The sequence below is a fragment of the Pangasianodon hypophthalmus genome, chromosome 7, assembly GCF_027358585.1.
Source record: "Pangasianodon hypophthalmus isolate fPanHyp1 chromosome 7, fPanHyp1.pri, whole genome shotgun sequence".
In the NCBI taxonomy this organism is placed as follows: Eukaryota; Metazoa; Chordata; class Actinopteri; order Siluriformes; family Pangasiidae; genus Pangasianodon; species Pangasianodon hypophthalmus.
The window spans coordinates 18,365,962-18,384,110 of record NC_069716.1 but is presented as its reverse complement, the minus strand read 5'-3'; the positions used below and the strand labels follow the sequence as shown (position 1 = coordinate 18,384,110).

Genomic DNA, 18,149 nt, shown 5'->3' with positions numbered 1-18,149 from the left:
AACTGGTCTCAACTGTGTGCAGGTTTTATTAATCCTGCTCAGACAGATCATTAGTACCTATCTGATATATTTTCTAATGAATTTAGTTGGTTCCATGCCCCAAAATATAAACAAAGCAGTAGCCGAATTTAACCCATGACCTACCAGTTACTAAGAATGCTGTAAATTATTTGCGCAGCGCTGTATGTTCATCTTAATGAATGTGGTCTTTCTTTGTCCTGCATGCTTCATTTCTGACAGCTCGCTCACACCCACATGAAATTAAGAAATTGCAAAACGCTGCTGAACATAGTCTTTCACCCTCAACTGTTCCTTCATTACCAATAATGAAGTGGTTTTTTTTTTTTTTTTGGTTAATACATATAAGGCATTATATCCTTTTCCATAAGAGATCTTGACTATCCAGAACACTTGTTCAATATAGATATGAACATGTAAAACGTGTATATTAAATGACACTTCCTTTCAACGGTTGGCTTCTATGGTGAAGATCAGATTACACAGAAATATTCACAAATATTTTCTTCATAACTTAATGTTAAAACTCACAACCTGAGCTAGGAGGAAGTTTTCATTAGACTGAACTGCTGAATAAACTCAGTTCTTACTAAGTATCTCTATAGAGCAGCCCCTTTGGGAGCACTGACATGGGGATAAAAAAATAAAAAAAAACAGACATGCTGCAGCAACAAAGCAATGCCAGTCAGGGTTGAAGCTTTGAAACATACACTCCTTTCTTCCTGGCACTACCTGGGCCCCAAACCAGAGAAAGCCTTTCTTTCTATCAACTCCTCAAACAGAGGACATCGTCTGATGGGTCACCTCAAGAACTTTAGACCCGAGAAGAAGAAACAGAGCCAAATCATTCTTATAATCGAGTGTATAATGGAGCCAAAAGTCTTCTGAATGTATACACACACAGCCTGTGCTGTCATCATTAATATGAGCTAGAAAATATTGCAGAGTGTGCTGTTATGTGTGTTCAGAGTCAAAGGTAAAAGACCTTCCAACGTTCTCTGCTCAGTTCAGAAGTCTAAAATTATTTTCCCCCGAAAAATAGCAAAAGAGAAAAAAACAACTGCCTGTAAACAATCAAACTGAAATGTGGCAGTTGCTGATATTGTTTATTGTTTTCTTGCTCTTTTCCTTTATAAACTATGGTGAAAAAGAGCATATACATGCATATATATATAATACCAAATTCAATAAGTGACATTTTGAGCTCAAATATACAGGGACATGAGAAAGACCTTGAAAATACATCATTTTTGTTGAAGGAACACAACTCGTAGTGCCATAATTGCTAATCTCCATAATATACGACATTCTGCTATTCTTTTTCCAATATCAAATAATAATTTTCCTGCTAGACATTTAGTGGCTTGATTGTATTCAGCTGCCAAAAATTGAGAGCAAAATACAGCCACTTAGTAAAAAAAAAAAAAAAAAAAACAACCTTTTGCAGTTCTTTGAAAGTGCACTAAATGAATGAGTCAATAAAATTTGTGGAATCTGCGGCGCACAAGGGCATTTCATGCATAAAGCACCTCAAATTCTCACAAGGCATTCAGCTTTTAGTGAGCACCGCAGAACATGAGTAGAACTCAAGGTCTCACAATGCAGGAAAATTCCTTACACAATGCACCACGGTAAGGCAACACAGCTCTTAAACAAAACTTAAATCATCACACACACACACACACACACAGAGACACACACACACACCGTTCTCCTGTCTCCTATCTGGCAGAAAGACCAGAGCTATTAACACTCAGACCACAAGATTCAGAGACAGGTTCTACCTGCAGGCCAGCAGGTAACTCAATAATCAGTTGTAAACACGTCACCTAATTTGCACACTCACTAACAAGTTTAACAGTCACTTTAATCTGTATAATATGGGTGGAATCAGCTTTAATTTTCAAATCCAATTTTTAGTATAATGAAAATTACAAGTGACCAAATACAGTTTTTGCATTTGCTTGTAGCCAGGATTTAGATGGGTTTCGCCACAAACTAAACAAACCAAACAAAAAAACACAGAAAATATTATTCAAAACAGATCGAATCCAATTTTCTGTCATCAATTTGTCACTGAAATCATTTCATCTAGATACCGGCCATGGCTAAATCTCCATATTGGTAGAAAGCTACGACTTTCATCAGCCTAGCACTACTCAACGTAACACCAGTGCTATATCTATACCAACCAATGTGCATATGCAAGCAGCTATAGTCTAAATAGATTTGATCAACTATAAAGGTGGAAGCTCGGTTTAAAAAGTGGATTTATGAACTAAATCAGATCTGCCTTGCTGTCTGAACAAAACCATAATACGATCATCTATAGTGGTGCCAATATTTACTGTTTATATTCAGTGCTGTATTTCTTGTGAAATTTGTGGCAAATATTGGCAAAAATAGAAAAGAAGAGGTAAGAATTTCATTGTACACTGTACACATGACACTACAGCACTTGAATTTGACTGGCCTCATCGTATTTACTACTGACAGTATCTGAAGAAGTTCCCATGGTACATAATAAATGATTAAAATTAATCAATTTGAACCAATGACTAGTTCAATGCAGGGTTCACTAGAGTGTCATGTTCCCCTGACAATAACACACTGATTATTATCCCCTTCATAAGATCAATGTGTAGTGTTTAAGCAAAGACTTGGAGTGGAATGGAGAACACATCCATAATGGACATCCTAATATCCTGAAATGTATCTTAAAGAAAATATGTTTTAGTCGAGGCGAACGTTTGGAGAATACAACCTTTATGGAGTACCACAGGGCTCTGTACTTGGCCCACCTTTATTTTCACTGTCGATAAAGTCAGCTTGCAACTTTCACATGTTGGTAGTTATTGAAGAGCTTCAGTCAATATTCTTTACAATTCAACTGTTTGCAGCTCTCCAAAACAGCTGTTCTGTTCAGTTTGGTTGGTTGTTCAGAGGTCATCAGGGAAGAGGATCTGCCTAATGAAGCATGTAATAGTTTGGCTGTAGGCTTGGATGGAGAGGAGAAGAGCTCTTCAGGCCAAGAGCAATCAAAAGCATCCTCTTCATTGTCCTTTGTCACTTCAAAACTAGTCCCAGTTGCTTTAAGAGGCACATTTTCAGATGTCTGAAATCTATGTATTTGTAATCATGGATTCAGCAATTAAAGCGTGTATAAGGCAAGATGTCAGCAGAGGAACAACTAGAGGGGGTGTAAAGCTGACAAAGCCAAAAATATGCACTTAGAGGTATCATGAACTGTGCTGCATATTTTAAGCTGCGCGATTCCATTTGCATGTACAGTATATTGCACTAAATTGTGTATAAAAGCTATTATTCAATATCATATGTAGTACACTTATATAGGAAGTAGGGAGCCATTTGGGATTCAGCCAGTATTGGCATCTGAGATAATTACTGAAACATTTACCGAACATCCTTGGCTGCTTCAAGAAGGATGAATCTTGATTTGATTGAGAAGGAAGTAAGATGACTCTTATTATTACCTGCAGTATGAGGCTCATGCCCACCATCATGGAGTACATGTCGTATTTGCCCAGCTGCTTGCTGAGGGCTGCGCTCATGGCTTGCAGAGCCTCCAGGTACTGCTTAAGCACTTTTTTTGCCATGTTGCTCAGCACCTCAGACGTGTTTCCCTCTACATATAGCTTCATCCAGCTCCCATGGGCTTTCTCTGCCATCCGAAACTGCTCGTAACCATCCTCTGTGTGAAACAGGGAGAGAAATTAACGTCATGCAGGAGTTTCAAGTGATAACAATAAGGCAAACAACAATCTCCAACCAACAGAAGGCTGCATGCTACAAAACCTCCACTCTATGGTAGCAGGGGTGTGTTTGAGAACATAGAAAAGCATTAATGTGCTCGAGAGCAGAGTGGAGAGCCCAAGGCGATCTCAGCAGGCAACTCAGAGAATGTTAACAGGCATGTCAGCCTCATGTAGCACACACAGCTCACTACAAGAAGCCTCTCTGTCCCCTCTAAGGGGCTTTTAAACCATACAAAATACTAGAACCTTTGGGACTGCAAAACTATAACTGATTTTTTTTTTCATTGGTCACATGCCGAGTACCAAAGATTTCAATTTGTATAGTTTCTGGTAACTGTGCAAAATGGCACCAGTAGGAATTAATGATACTATGAGGTGGAGCTAGAAGCACTGTTCATTGCTGATTGGTTACATGTACTGCATCACACATCATGCAAAACCATATGCACAAACAAGCCAGAGAATAATTTATTTTTTTTTTTTGTGTGTGTGTGTGTGTGTGTGTGTATACCTCATTTAGCCTGCACACTACCTAAATAAAACCAACACAGGGACCATCCAAAGTGGTTTGAGACGAAGCTAAAAAAATTATTTTTGTCTAGGCAAACACCTGGAGATTATCAATCTTTATGGTGTACCTCAAGGCTCTGTACTAGGCCCACCTTTTTTTCATTGCTGATCATGTCCTTATAATGTTATATTTGTTCTATCTTTTTGAAAACACACTTTTTCATGAATTCCAAACTTTTCTACATTGAACCTTTCAGCGATGTGGCTGCACATCCAAAGTTAAGTGATGACTATTACTGTTGTAAGTGTTAAATTTGCCTCAAGTTGGCAGAAAATGATCTAGAACTTGAACCCCAAGTTTCATTAACTAAGTGAGATCATGTTTTTGAATATGTAGTGAGAAAAATTCCATTATAATTCAATTCAATTCAAATGAGCTTTATTGGCATGACTGTGTTGTACCACATTGTTGCCAAAGCATCGATGAATACATATTTAGTATATTATAAAACACATTTAAAACATTACAAAAAACATATATGGGCACATACACAAAAAAGGCAAAAAAACAAAACAAAAAAACATTGCAAACAAATGACAAAGAAAGAGAAGAATGGGAAAGAAGTGGAAAAGGTAAATGAAAGTAGCAGTTTCAATAGAACTTTACTCTATGTTAATGTCAGCCTCTCTCCTCATATAGTGACAGGAGGACACATATTGAGCTGCCAGCTGAATATAGTCTGTCTTCTCTCCCAAAAGATAGGAGAGTTTGTCTAGATTGCCTGTCTGAAGGAATTCAGGTAGAATTTGCCCTATGAGCGTAAAGTACATATCTTTAATTAATGCATATTTGCTGCATTCAGTGAGGAAGTGCAGCTCATCCTCCATGACTTCTTAGGTGCAGTGTGAGCACAGTCTGTCCTCACTGGGCCACCAGCTCTGTCTGTGTCGGCCCATCTCCACAGCCTCACTGTGCTTATATCTCTTCTTTCTGTCTCTGTCTTGCTCTCTCTGAAACTCTGTCATGCACATATTTCCCCCCTCTTATTCCTTCTTTGAATTTCATATTACGCTTGGTTCCTACCCAGCCCGCCTGATCTCCATCTCCTCTGTGTGCTGCCTGGCTTGAATAATAAAGGCCTTATGGAGACGAATGGTGGCTCACATTATGCAGGCCAAAGTAGTGCGAGAGCAGATACAATAGCCTGGAGTCAGAAACATGAATCACGCAGCAGAAACAACTACTGATCAGCCAGGGCTTCCACTTGAGGGTTGGGGGGAGGGTGGACAGAACGGTCTCCTCTGAAAGATAGCGGTGACCCCTCAAAGATCCTTCATTATCATAGATTGGATAAACCAAGCAAAGCATAGGTCCATATTCACATTTGCAGTAGGACAAATAAATCCTGGCTAAATTAAAGATGGTGCACACAGTATGCCAGACAATGCAACATGTTTGTGTGTGTGTAGTGTGTAGTGTATAACTAATACTTGTTAAGGGAAAGATTAGCTCAGTTAGTCTACATGCAAAGAAAGCTAATCCAGTGTTAATCCAGCCTGTCCTTCATGGAACGGGAGATTAAGGGGGAACTAAGACTGTGCAGGGATAGAATAGGAGGCAACAGTGCAAGATTACGCAGCTATGACACAGCAATAAATTCAAGTAATGGGAAAATGCTGAAGATAGCAGACATAATCGAGTCAGGATAAAATGAAGGGATTTAATATGATAACAATCCAGTGAATCATACTCAAGCAGACAGAATAGCACAAACAGTCAAGTGAAAATAGTGCAGAATTCGGTGCAATAATGGAATTGAATACCATAATTGCACTAATTGTTCCACCTCTAAACCAATTGTTTCATTTTCATTCAGCTTTTATTGAACATACAGGTACATCTCTTCCCATTAATCCATGTGTCTAGAGCAAGAGTTATGGCCCTGACAGCTAGAGTTATTACCATCACATTCACTAATGTAATAACGATATTAATAATGCTGTTATGCTAAAGCCCCAAACTCAGTATCTGAAACCCAGAAGTCTCTCTCAAATGTGGAGTCATCTATTGAGCATTGATAATGAAAGTTTAATTTCACACATTGATCACTGTGCAGACTATAAATGAATGGATTGCACCGAGGCTTTTCTAGCAGGACCTAATGGGATCATTACTGCCCACCACCCCTCTCTCTGCATTACTGCTAATTATTACTGCCTCTGAGAGGAGCCCGTCGGAATTAATATTTACTGCTTTAACGGGACACAATGGAGGAAGAGAGGAGTGAAGGGAGTTTGTGTGTGTATGAGAGAGAGAGAGAGAGAGAGAGAGAGAGGGAGAGAGATGCAAGTTGCTAAATGATACAGAGCAATGCATGGAGGAACCAATTAAAACCATATTGTTCAATCATAGATCCAGCCTTTCATCTGACTTAATACATTTTCTCTCTCTCTCTGTCTATCTCTGTCTCTCTCTGTCTCACACACACTCAGTTCCACATGTATACAGGTGCAAATGCCTTATTTCACATGGTTTTCTGTAGAACAGATGGACGGCACTCCTCTTTACTGCTGCAATCATTATGGCACCCTCAGCACAAAACAAGGGTCCTAACGTTAAATCTGTCACCTGTGTGGGATCTAGACTACATCTGCACTTTATTCAGGCTGTCTATGGCTAAAGTTAAATTTATTACTATTAAGACTTTTTTTATTCTGCTAGTGTAATTTATTTGCACTATGTAGTGATTGTACAAAATTTCTAATTTAAGACAATTTATTATTTATTAGGGCTTTCATGCATTCATTCAGTCATTCATTCAGGAACATGGCACTATGTGTGAGAATTCACAACGGATAGGAAGCCATGCACACATCTGAGGCCCATTCATGCCTAGGGGAAATTTGGAGTAGCCAGTCTGCCTACACATTTTTGGACAGTGGGAGGAAACTGGAGAACCCAGAGGAAACCCATGAAAACATGGGAGAACATGCGAAACTCAGCACAGCCAGCAATCCCAAGCTCAGGATCAAAGCGGAACCCTGGAGCTGTGAGGAGGCAATGCTACCCTCTGTGCCATTGTGCCACCCTTAATGATGCTTTCAATTTATAAAACTGTCATTTCAGAAAAAATGAAGATTTTTTTTTTTCATCCTGATTGTAGTAAGCAAGACCAGCCAATCAGAGAACCAGACAATGTCACCATTACGCATGGTGTGTCAGCATGTATTGATTTTGCTCTAGTCTTCTCTGGCCTTTCCGACAAAACACTTTCTTTTCATATGTCAGAAATTTCGATGGATATAAGTATTCAACAGTCGTGATATGTAAATTTCTACCATACTTCACAGCCCTCGCAAACACTTTTCTCCCACAAGGCAGGAAGAACTGCAAAATTTGAATAATACATTTATTTAAAAAAAGAGGAGAAAAGGAATGAGGAGTGAGTGTGTGTATAGGTATGCAAGAGACTGAATGCATGCGTATATCAGTGTGTATGAATAATGGTGCTGTCTTATTCGGTGTGGCAGATTAATAAAGACATAAGGGAGGATTTCGTTTTATTCCCTTCTTTAATAATGGACTTTCTTTAAAACTGCTGAGCATAGAAAAGGAAAGACGCTTAAATGCTGCAGTTGGTTTCTTTCACATGCATGAAGTTTTCCTACTTCTGTGAGTTACTTCTGTTGACTTGTGTGATATGAATATATGCATTATAGAATTCTTTAAACCTACATTAAACCAAACCTTAGCTTCTGTATTTGATTTTTTTTGGTCTATTAAATAAAAGCTGCAAACTTTGTTTTAAAAAAAAATCTTTATGGGAAGCAGCCAAAAGTCCTGACAATATCAAAATTAAAATTGCTCCACTTTGGTCACATGCCAGAACATTTTTGTCGGTCAGTAACTGCTTGTCTAACAAGACCAAAGAAAACAAACGAACAAAAAAAATCACCATAATCTACTCATATTTTAGGCTGTCATTGGGTGAGAATGGGCATGGGGGGTGGTTAGGCCATGATATGGCGTACTACTACACATCAGAAGTGGAGATAAGAGATAAAAGGTGTTGATAAAGCAGAAGGATCGACCACATGTTACATCAACACACACGTTTGCATTTTTAAATTACTACTCCAGCTGACAGAACACAATAAATATTACAATACTTAACAGAATACATTTTATTTTATGGTAAGGGCAAGAGATGAAATTTTGCACATAACAATGGCAAAGTGACACGCGGATGATTCATTACACACAGCTGGTGTACTCGGAGTGTGTGCGCATACATTTTTGTTTGTGAGCGAGAGAGATTTTGAGAGAGAGAGAGAGAGAGAGAGAGTGAGAGAGAGAGGTAAAGGGACTGACGCACTGCGGCCTTCATAAGTTCAGCCCTGGAGACGCACCCCTCTCATAAATCATGTAATGTCATAAAAAAGGGAAATGATTAGCAGGGAGTGTGACGTGCAGCAGCCCATTGATATGCGGTGTCCTCTCTAGTCTCCATCACATATGCACTTTATACCTGCAAGGACTGCAGCAGAACCATACACACTCACCGACATCATGTACAGCACGAACAGAAGGCCACCGAGCAAAGAAACACTTATTCTGTTAATGCAGGAAATTGGACATGTAGCACTGTTCTAGTCATTAAAATGACTCATTAAAAGTATCTGCAATATTGAATATTTGAATAAACAAATCTCTTTTTTTGCAAGGATGCGTCATTTCAGGTTTCTTTGTGGCACTATGGTAACAAATTTACACAAATTTTGCATTCCAGCCTGCAGCAGAACATTTTCAGGTCAAAAGAAGCAAAACCAGAGTGGTGGAGAATAATCTGCCTATTAATCACAGTAATCAATCATCTCAGTGATGAGGCAGTTTCTGTACAGTAACGAGCTCTAATCACAAGCCCATTCCCAACGGGCTGACCCAGATTTAGCTGAGCTAAACACAATGAGAAGTGGGTGGCAGAGAAGGCTTTTTTTTTTTTTTTTTAAATTACTTTTCAGCATCCAGTATGGCAGCATAAACAATGCAGGAAGAGGAGATAATTAGCGTCGTGGTATGTGGTACGCATGGTAAAATCTCACATCTGGACTTCACTTGATTAAATGAACGGGTATAAAACACTAACAAAGTCTCAACAGATCAAAAGAACTCTTCTGTTGTAGCATCTAAAGCTCATTTTTGTTTGGGTGCTCTTTCACTGTTTATGTCTTGAGACAGATCGACAATTAACAACTCCTTTGGGAAAAGGTTTAGGACAATGTTCGTCAGAAATTCAAACACATTTTTAAAAGTGAAACAGCATATTTGAACAGGAATAAATTAAGGCATGTTTTATCCTTCAAGATCTGCTTGGCTTGTGAAAACAAGTGACATTTAGATGTTAGCTTACAATCAATCATGGAAGACTGCTCCATAAACACAACCAGCACCCAAATTAGCGACAATCGTGCTAGAGTTGCTTCTTGCTAGCCTGTATCTCTGCATGAGTATGTGCGTGAAGTTTGTTGATAAATGGGTATGGGAAAAGAGAAGGTGAAACATGACATCCTTGGTTTCTTTTTTTTAAACCTTCACTTTGAATCTGCAGTGGCGTCCAAAGGTCTGAGACCAAAATGAAAATCTATGATTTTTTTTCTTTAACATTATAAAGGCCGAAGGTTTGTGGACACCTGAGTACTGAACGTACCATTCTAAAGCCATGGGCATTCATATTGAGTTGCTCCCCCTTGCTGCTACAACAGCCTGTACTCTTCTGGGAAGGCTTTCCACTAGGGATTAGTGTCCATTCAGCCACAAGAGCACCCGAGGTCAGGCACTGATGTCGGGTAAGGAGGTCTGGTGCACAGCCATGATTCCAATTCATCCCAAATTTGTTCAGTGCAACTGAGAACAGGGTTGGGTGCGGGCAACTCAATTTCTTCCACCAATCTTGTGAAACTATGGATCTGACAGGGGCATAATCATGCTGGAATAATGTTTGGACCACGTAGTTCCAGTGAAAGGAAATCTTAATGCTAGAGCCTAAAAAGACATTCCAAATAATTGTGTTCGTCCAACTTTGTGGTAACAGTTTGGGGAAGACCCACATATGGGTCTGATGGTCTGGTATACACATACTTTTGGCCATATATTGTATTTCTAAGATTCTGCTTTTAGTCAACTTATCGCTGATAATATAATTTGCAATGAAAAATTTTATTAAATTACAAAAGAATGCAAAATAGCAGCATTTTCACTAGCGGTCTCGGACTGTTGGAACCCAATTTTTAAAGTGATATAGTCAAAACTCAATGGCTATTTAGAGCTTGGAAAAAGTCACTGGACTTCTGTGGAAGAATGCAGACTATATTCTTTTAAGTGATACATTTTAACACGGATGACTCTAACCAGGGACATGTGCTTATCTGAGGTCACATCCTCCTAACATAGTTCCACCCAAATTTAAAAAAAAAAGCCCAAAATATATAAATATAAATAAAGCTAAAAAGTAGATAGCACAGTTGATGATCTCCAAGCCATCAGACTATTTGACAGCCAGTAGTCCTTCATCTACCGCTGCGACACTTTATTACTGCCACTTCCGGACACTTAGATATTTACTATTCAGATTTACTATGTAGCTACTTTTTATTGTACTTGTATTTACTGTTCTGCCTTATTTAATAGCACATGTCACTTTTACTCTGCCATTGTAATAATTTAATAGCACATGTCACTTTTACTCTGCCATTGTAATAATTTAATAGTGCATGGCACATTTACTCTGCCTTTGTACACCACTGTTTCATTTACCTTCTTACATTACAGCATCATCTCAACCATTCATGTCCAAATATGTGTTTATTGATGTCTAATAAGTGCTTGTACTGACAATGTCTAAATCTGAGCCTTGTCACAAGCATTTCAATGCCCAGTGTACCCAGTGTAACTCTGCAAATGACACATAAACGCCTCTTGACTTTTGATAGTATGTTGGCCACAGCATCTATAGTTGACAATGACAAGATACGTACTGAAGAAAAAAACCTTAAAAAAAAACAATGTAATGTAATTTTCAGTTTGACTTTTGCTTCTGACTCCTGAAGTAGAAGAATTATTCGATAGTTCAAGAAAGAGGGTAGACAGGTAGATGTGCTGAGGTAAATGGGTGCATTGTGTAGACTAACATCAAGCCCCTTTCACTCCTAAAATATGGTGATACACACACACACACACACACACACACACACACACACAAGCGCACACAGACACCATGGAAATCTTCTATGGGAGCCGGTGGGCTGTTTTGACACACTCAGAGTTTAAATTAGCTGCTTTGATCAGGCTTCTTCTGAGCTCTGAGCTTCTCTGAGAGCAGACTACGTCACACACACACATGCTCTCTCACACTCACTCACACATATACACACACACACCTCTCACTGAACGATTATACGGTCTGTCAAGTTCACACATGGTGCCAAACTGGCTATATATGGTAACTAACTCTCTTTCTCTCTCTTATGCACACATAATGTTACACACACACCGACACACACACACGCGCGCGCGCGCACACACAGACACCATGGAAATCTACTGTGATTAATAGACACACATATATATATATATATATATATATATATATATATATATACACACATGTTACACACATAAACATACATAAATACACTCACTGAGCACACACCTGTACAGGAACACACCTGTACACACCTACTCTTTCATGCAATTATCTAATCAATCTAATCAGCCAATCATGTGGCAGCAGTGCAATGTATAAAATCATGCAGATACGGGCCAGCAGCTTCGGGTAATGTTCACATCAACCATCAAAATGTGATTTCAGTGATTTTGACCGTGGCATGATGGTTGGTGCCAGTCGGGCTGGTTTGAGTACTTCTATAACTGCTTATCTTCTGGGATTTTCACACACAGCAGTCTCTAAAGTCAATGTCAATCATGTCAACGTGGGCCAGAATCTCAAAGGAATGTTTCCAACATCTTGTGGAATCCATGCCACAAAGAATTGAAGCTGTGTTGAGAGCAAAGGGAGGCCTTATCCAGTATTAGCATAGTGTTCCTGATAAAGTGCACAGTGAATGTGGTGTGTGTGCAAATATTTATATATATATATATATATATATATATATATATATATATATATATATATATATATATATACATACATATATACATACATATATATATGCACATTCATATCTTTTAAAAAAGATATTGAAGATATTTCAAGAAAATAACTTTACAGATGATTTTTAATTATAGACACAACCTTGCTTATTAGTAGTGCACTATTAACATTTGGTATTTGGTGACATCATCTTTCCTAAAATGGAGGGGGAGTATTATTACAGTTCTGTCTGTACCCCCAAATGCATTACTACCATGTCTAATACATAACCTGCAGCCATCTATCAAAAGAGCTGCTGGCATCAATGGGATTCTCACTCAATTAATTTCTAAGCTACTGCAATTCATCCACCCAAAAGCAGCCAGGATCTTAGAGTAAAAGCAATTAGCCTGAAGACAGTAATTATTCTTAATTACTTAATTACTGGTTTCATGTGCTGATTAGGCCTGCTGCTTAGCTGACACACTGAAAAAGACAACCTTGTTGACTCTACTCTTGCTTCTGTTTGTACTTTGCACTGTTCATTTGTATGTATCATTTTTTGCATGGCCATCCATTCATATGTCTGTTATTAATAGCAGTTATTAAATCATCTGTTTATACTACATTTTGGTGAATGTCAACTTCAAAATAATTAGCACCACCAAAGAAGAGGCAAAAACTGATTTTATAGAATAAACCTACATATATTATACAAATATAGCGGCGTTCTAATAAGAGGCAATCTGCGGGGTCCAAGCACTCCTTGCAAACAGCCAGTTTGCCAAGATACACAGAACAGCCAACTTGCCAAGATACACAGAACAATAAAGAGACCATATATGAATATTTATTATCAAAGTTTGTGTTGACAACTCAATTCTAGCTGTGTAAAATGCCTGCTGAAATCTGATTGGCTGAAGGCAGTGATGTTACAGTTACAGATTAGTAGATCAATGCAGCACACCAAATTTCAGCAGGTTGGACTTCTGGTTTTCCCAGTTTGGACTCCTGAGAAACAGCTATGTGAACTCTGACCCCTATGAACATGAAAAGAGTGGGGTAGTAGGTCCGTCCCTGAATCTACCATTAAAGTTTCAGGATGATAGCTTAATGGGAATCTCGTCAAATGGCTGATGAAATCTGATTGGTATGATGGCCATATTGTTTACAAATCTCAACATGTTTTTGCTAATTCTTGAGTTGCACACTTTCCTGAGTAATTTGACACCAAGTATGTGAAGAATGGCCGAGAATCCTAGAACTAGTTCACAAAAGTAGGTTTCACATACGCAAATTAGCAAAAAATCCATCATGGCAGAAATGAGTGGGCAGGGCCTAGTGTAATTTGGCTTAAGCCAATGAATAAGAGGAAAAAGAATTTTGAGCGTAGGTCTTACGGTTCTTGAGAAATGGGCAAAAAAAATTAAATGCTTGTGCTATAGCGCCAAAATCAGGCCAGTTAGGTTCACTTGTCTGTGTTGAGGCACAGAGTACTACCTGTTGACTATGTTTCACAACTAGGATTCTAGGACTTACAGATTGGCCTGCATGATTCATTTCAAGGGAGAATCATAATAATAAGAAGAAGAAAGTCCTAACAAAAACAATAGGCTTCCAGCATCACATGCTTGGACCCCTAATTACTGTATATATAGTTCACGTTTTCCAGTCATTATTTTAAATTAGTAGAAAGTTGTAGGAATTAATCTCTTCGTAGGATGGTGGGGTCTGTTCACATGTCTGGCTGCAAGAAAGAAGTTTCCTCATCAAAGGATTAACAGCTGCCTGTTTGTATTTATATCAGTATATTCCCTACTCACGTTTAGTGTCATTTTAACACATATTTCATGGCAAACAATGTTGTGGTTTCAAGAGAATTTGAAATCTATTTACAGAATAGAGTTTTATATTCTGCTGTGTGTGACCTCCCCATATGCATATGCATATGCATAGCAGGACCATCTGGTCTGCTCAAAAGAGCAATTCTCTGTTTATTGAATGTTCTTACACTCTAGGATCAGAATTCCTCCTGCCTACAATATGTATTGCATTCTGGATAGGCGATCTCTCCCAGAAGGGAAATTGCCAACCAAGAATTGTTTTATCTCATCCTATTGTACAACAGTGCATGCCTGGCCCCCATTTGGTAATCACTGGTAACATAGGAACTTCAAAGTACACTATTTCCATCTGTCCGCGATGCCACTCCACTTGCATCCTGTGCTTGCTTTGGGGCCATTTATTCTAGTAGTCTTGTAAGCTTTTTACATTTGACTTTGCTTTTGCATATTACTTTGTATTGCATAATAATAATAATAATAATCCCTACGCACTCAGTTGTTCTTTTTAGGAAATAGCATGTTAAATGAATGCCCAGACAAAGCTGAGTATAATCTTCTGCTAGAAATGATTAAAAAAATCTATAAAGGTTATTGCTTGCATGACTAAAATAAATTGCTGAGGTGGCAAAGTAACATTTTCATACAGTACATGCTTAGAATTAAAAGCCTCCAAGACAGGTCTGCATAGTACATGCTTAAACATAAATAAAAAGCCAATGAGTCTGGTTTGTATCATACTTGCTTAAAGATAGATAAAAGGCTGGATATTACTACAACTGGACCCTAAACACCACAGACTGAAATGTGTCCTTGTCTGAGTAGAATGAGCTCATCATTAGCTGTTGGCAGTGCAGGGCGTTTCAAGTTGAAGGAGTCTGGTTGGGGACTGTTCCCCACCAGAGAGAGATCAAATCACCACTGCTGTTTCCGTTACAGGCTGGGGGACTGTCTCCTGCCACATGGTACCTGGGGATGGGTGGCCACTGTCGGCTGTTGTTGACCCTAGCAGAACTGGACAGCCTTCTGGGACAAGATCACGACTAGCCTTACCACTTGTTACATACCATTCCTTCTCTATTGCTGATTCTTCCCAATCTGTGCAGGATAGAGCACCTAATTTGTGGCCTCAAGACCTTGGTTACTACTGCTGCTTTCACTGGTTGTCAGAACACCCTGCTAGCTTCCTGCCTGAGTAGATCTACTGTCCCAGACGTATGCTGAGATTTGGCATCTCCAACCAAGTCAACCAGGTTTGATCTAGCAATCTAGCAAACCCTTATAAATACATGAGACCCTAGCACACAAGCCTTAGGTGGAATCTGCTCTGAGTATGGTGTTCACTTTATTGGCTGAATTGTCTAGGACCTAGGATCTTGCCATTCCTTAACAGCAGCAAGTCACCATCTACCCTCAAGGTGAAAATGGCAACCACATCACAATGAATGGCATCTCTCTCGAATGGCTTATTACAGAATGCACTCCAGACATTTCTTGCTGTGCCCAGTGTGTGCCTTGCAGGACAGCAGCCATACAATTCTCAGACCAGTTGTTTAGCTTCTGTGGGGGTAAGACACAGTGTGCTCCACTGCCTAAGCAGAGATTAGTCCCCTGGGTGGTGGACATTACCACGTTAGCCCACTTATGGGCTGGAGGCCCATTCCCTAGTATGACATGCAACTCTACTGCAAGCATCTCATGGACCTTATTTAGAGGTGTACCTCTCCAGGAAGTCTGTGCTACTGCTACCTTAGTGTCACCCAGGCTAACAGTCATCCCTGAGGGCTTTCAATATTATTCAGTATTGTTTTAAAACTGTTACTACACTACCACTAGAATTAACAAGAATGCCTTGTTTAAGGAGACATACAATGGTGCCTTCAAATTGCCTAAAATATAGCACTTGCCTAAAAGAACTTTAGAAGAGTTATGGTGCCTGAATGGAATAAACATAATTTTCATCTCAACCTCCTCTCAAATGGAACACAGAAGGAATGAAAATATGTTGTTTTTAAAGACTCACAATACAGTCACACAGTATCTTTCATTTTTTTGATTCTGACCTATACTTCTAAAGATTGTAATTTCAGAAATTTCACACACACAGGTTTGAGGTCAAGGGTATAAACTCCTTATTTGTATGGATTTATGACACTCCAAAGGCAAAGACCATGTCTGTCTACACAAACGCATAACTCCCAGTCTTGTGCATTGTCGATCTTCAGAGGCTATAAAAACGAGCAGTGGGAATGGAATTGAATTGGATTGAAAAACCATAAATTGGATGAGTTTGTGAGGTGTGTGTGAAAGCTGTGGCTCTGTTTTAGATTTAAAACATAATGAGAACTGAGAAACTGGAGCGACGCCCTGTGTCATTACACTTTCACTGCTGTGGCACTAAAGGGACTCAGAACACCTTTAACTCACTAAAGAACATTTTATGACTGTTGTCCATTGGTTGGAATAAAGGGAAGTATTGCGGAGTCTCTTTACCTATTTTAAACTCATTAGGCATCGAAGCAGCATGTTCAAATGTCCCTTTGTCCTATTTCAAGAAAATAGAAAAAAAAAAACTTACTAAAACTAAGAAGCTTACTTTATTGAGCCACTGTTAGTAACAGCTACATCATTGCTCTGTGTTAAGATCGTCCGATTCACATTCTCAGACTCCTAGTTCCTGATGTCCAGAATACAGCAGGGTTAGTGCTGATAATTAGCTGATAATTTGACTCTGTTGGCACAGAGACAACACTAATCCATGTCTATAAATGTTCCAGTCATTTTAAATGCTGAATACTAGTAAATTAGTGAACCGGTCTTATAATCTTAAAACAAAAATCTCACTAGGGTCAAAGTTTTTCCTGACATTTAAACATTTGTGGCTGATTCAAATCAATATATTTCAATATTCAAATCAATATAACATCAAGAAATCTGTTTAGGTTACATGCCAGTCATTGAAATCTGCATGTGTGAACATACTTCCAGGGTAAAGATTATAGGACTGTATTCCTACTACGGGTGTAACCCAAATATTTGTATCTGTAGCTTAAAGCTGCAGACATGGCTTAAACGGTAAGGTGGTTATTGTATTTTTTTTAATGAACACTATGCTACTAGAAAACGAAAACAAACCAAATTTAAAAATTCAGATGTAGAAATGTCAGCACTGTGAGCTAGACATGCAGCTAGAACTATTTTCCAGTCCAAAGGTTGCATTCATGGTGGTTAACATAACACACGTACAGTGCAGATGACTGTATACATGTCAAATAATATTCTGTGCACAGTAATTGTGCTATAATGATGTTCATAAAAGGTCATCATTATGATTTTATTGGCTACCAGCTGCTATTGTGAGAAACAGAATTAACCAATTGGAATCATGCATTTTTCCTGTTTCTGTTTAAAAACTAGCTAGCTACACTCTATGCTCAGGAATATCAAGGTGACAGCCTGTGAAGTATCAGTGGTTTTACTGCAGGTTTTACAAAATCAAATGTAATTTCCCAGCTATTATGAACATCTTATTGTAATCATATTCATTGAAACTGTGATAAAGGTATTTTATAAGACTGGTTGAGAACAGATTGTGCACTGCATCACTAAAAAAAGAAATAAATAAATAAATTCTGTGCCATTACTACTTCTATAACTGTCTGGTAACCACTGAAAACACCTGAGCATGTTACACTTCTCAATTTAATCGTACAGTTCACACAGTGATTTTACTTACTGTATTTATCTATTGTATCATCCCCCTTAAATTAATTTCTAGCTATGTCACTGGTCTGTGAATTCTGGCTCTGATTTTTCTACATCACTCATGTCCATAACTGGTCACGTTCATAACT

General features: G+C 38.6%; 1 protein-coding gene across 1 annotated transcript in view; it reads right to left on the bottom strand.

Moving 5' to 3' along the window:
- Positions 1–18,149, bottom strand: part of pigg (phosphatidylinositol glycan anchor biosynthesis class G) — a 118,158-nt gene that overhangs the window by 59,507 nt on the left and 40,502 nt on the right. The window contains exon 7 of the mRNA XM_026917949.3: positions 3,513–3,730. Coding sequence (XP_026773750.1) covers positions 3,513–3,730 — 218 coding nt within the window. The remainder of the gene's footprint in view (positions 1–3,512; positions 3,731–18,149) is intronic.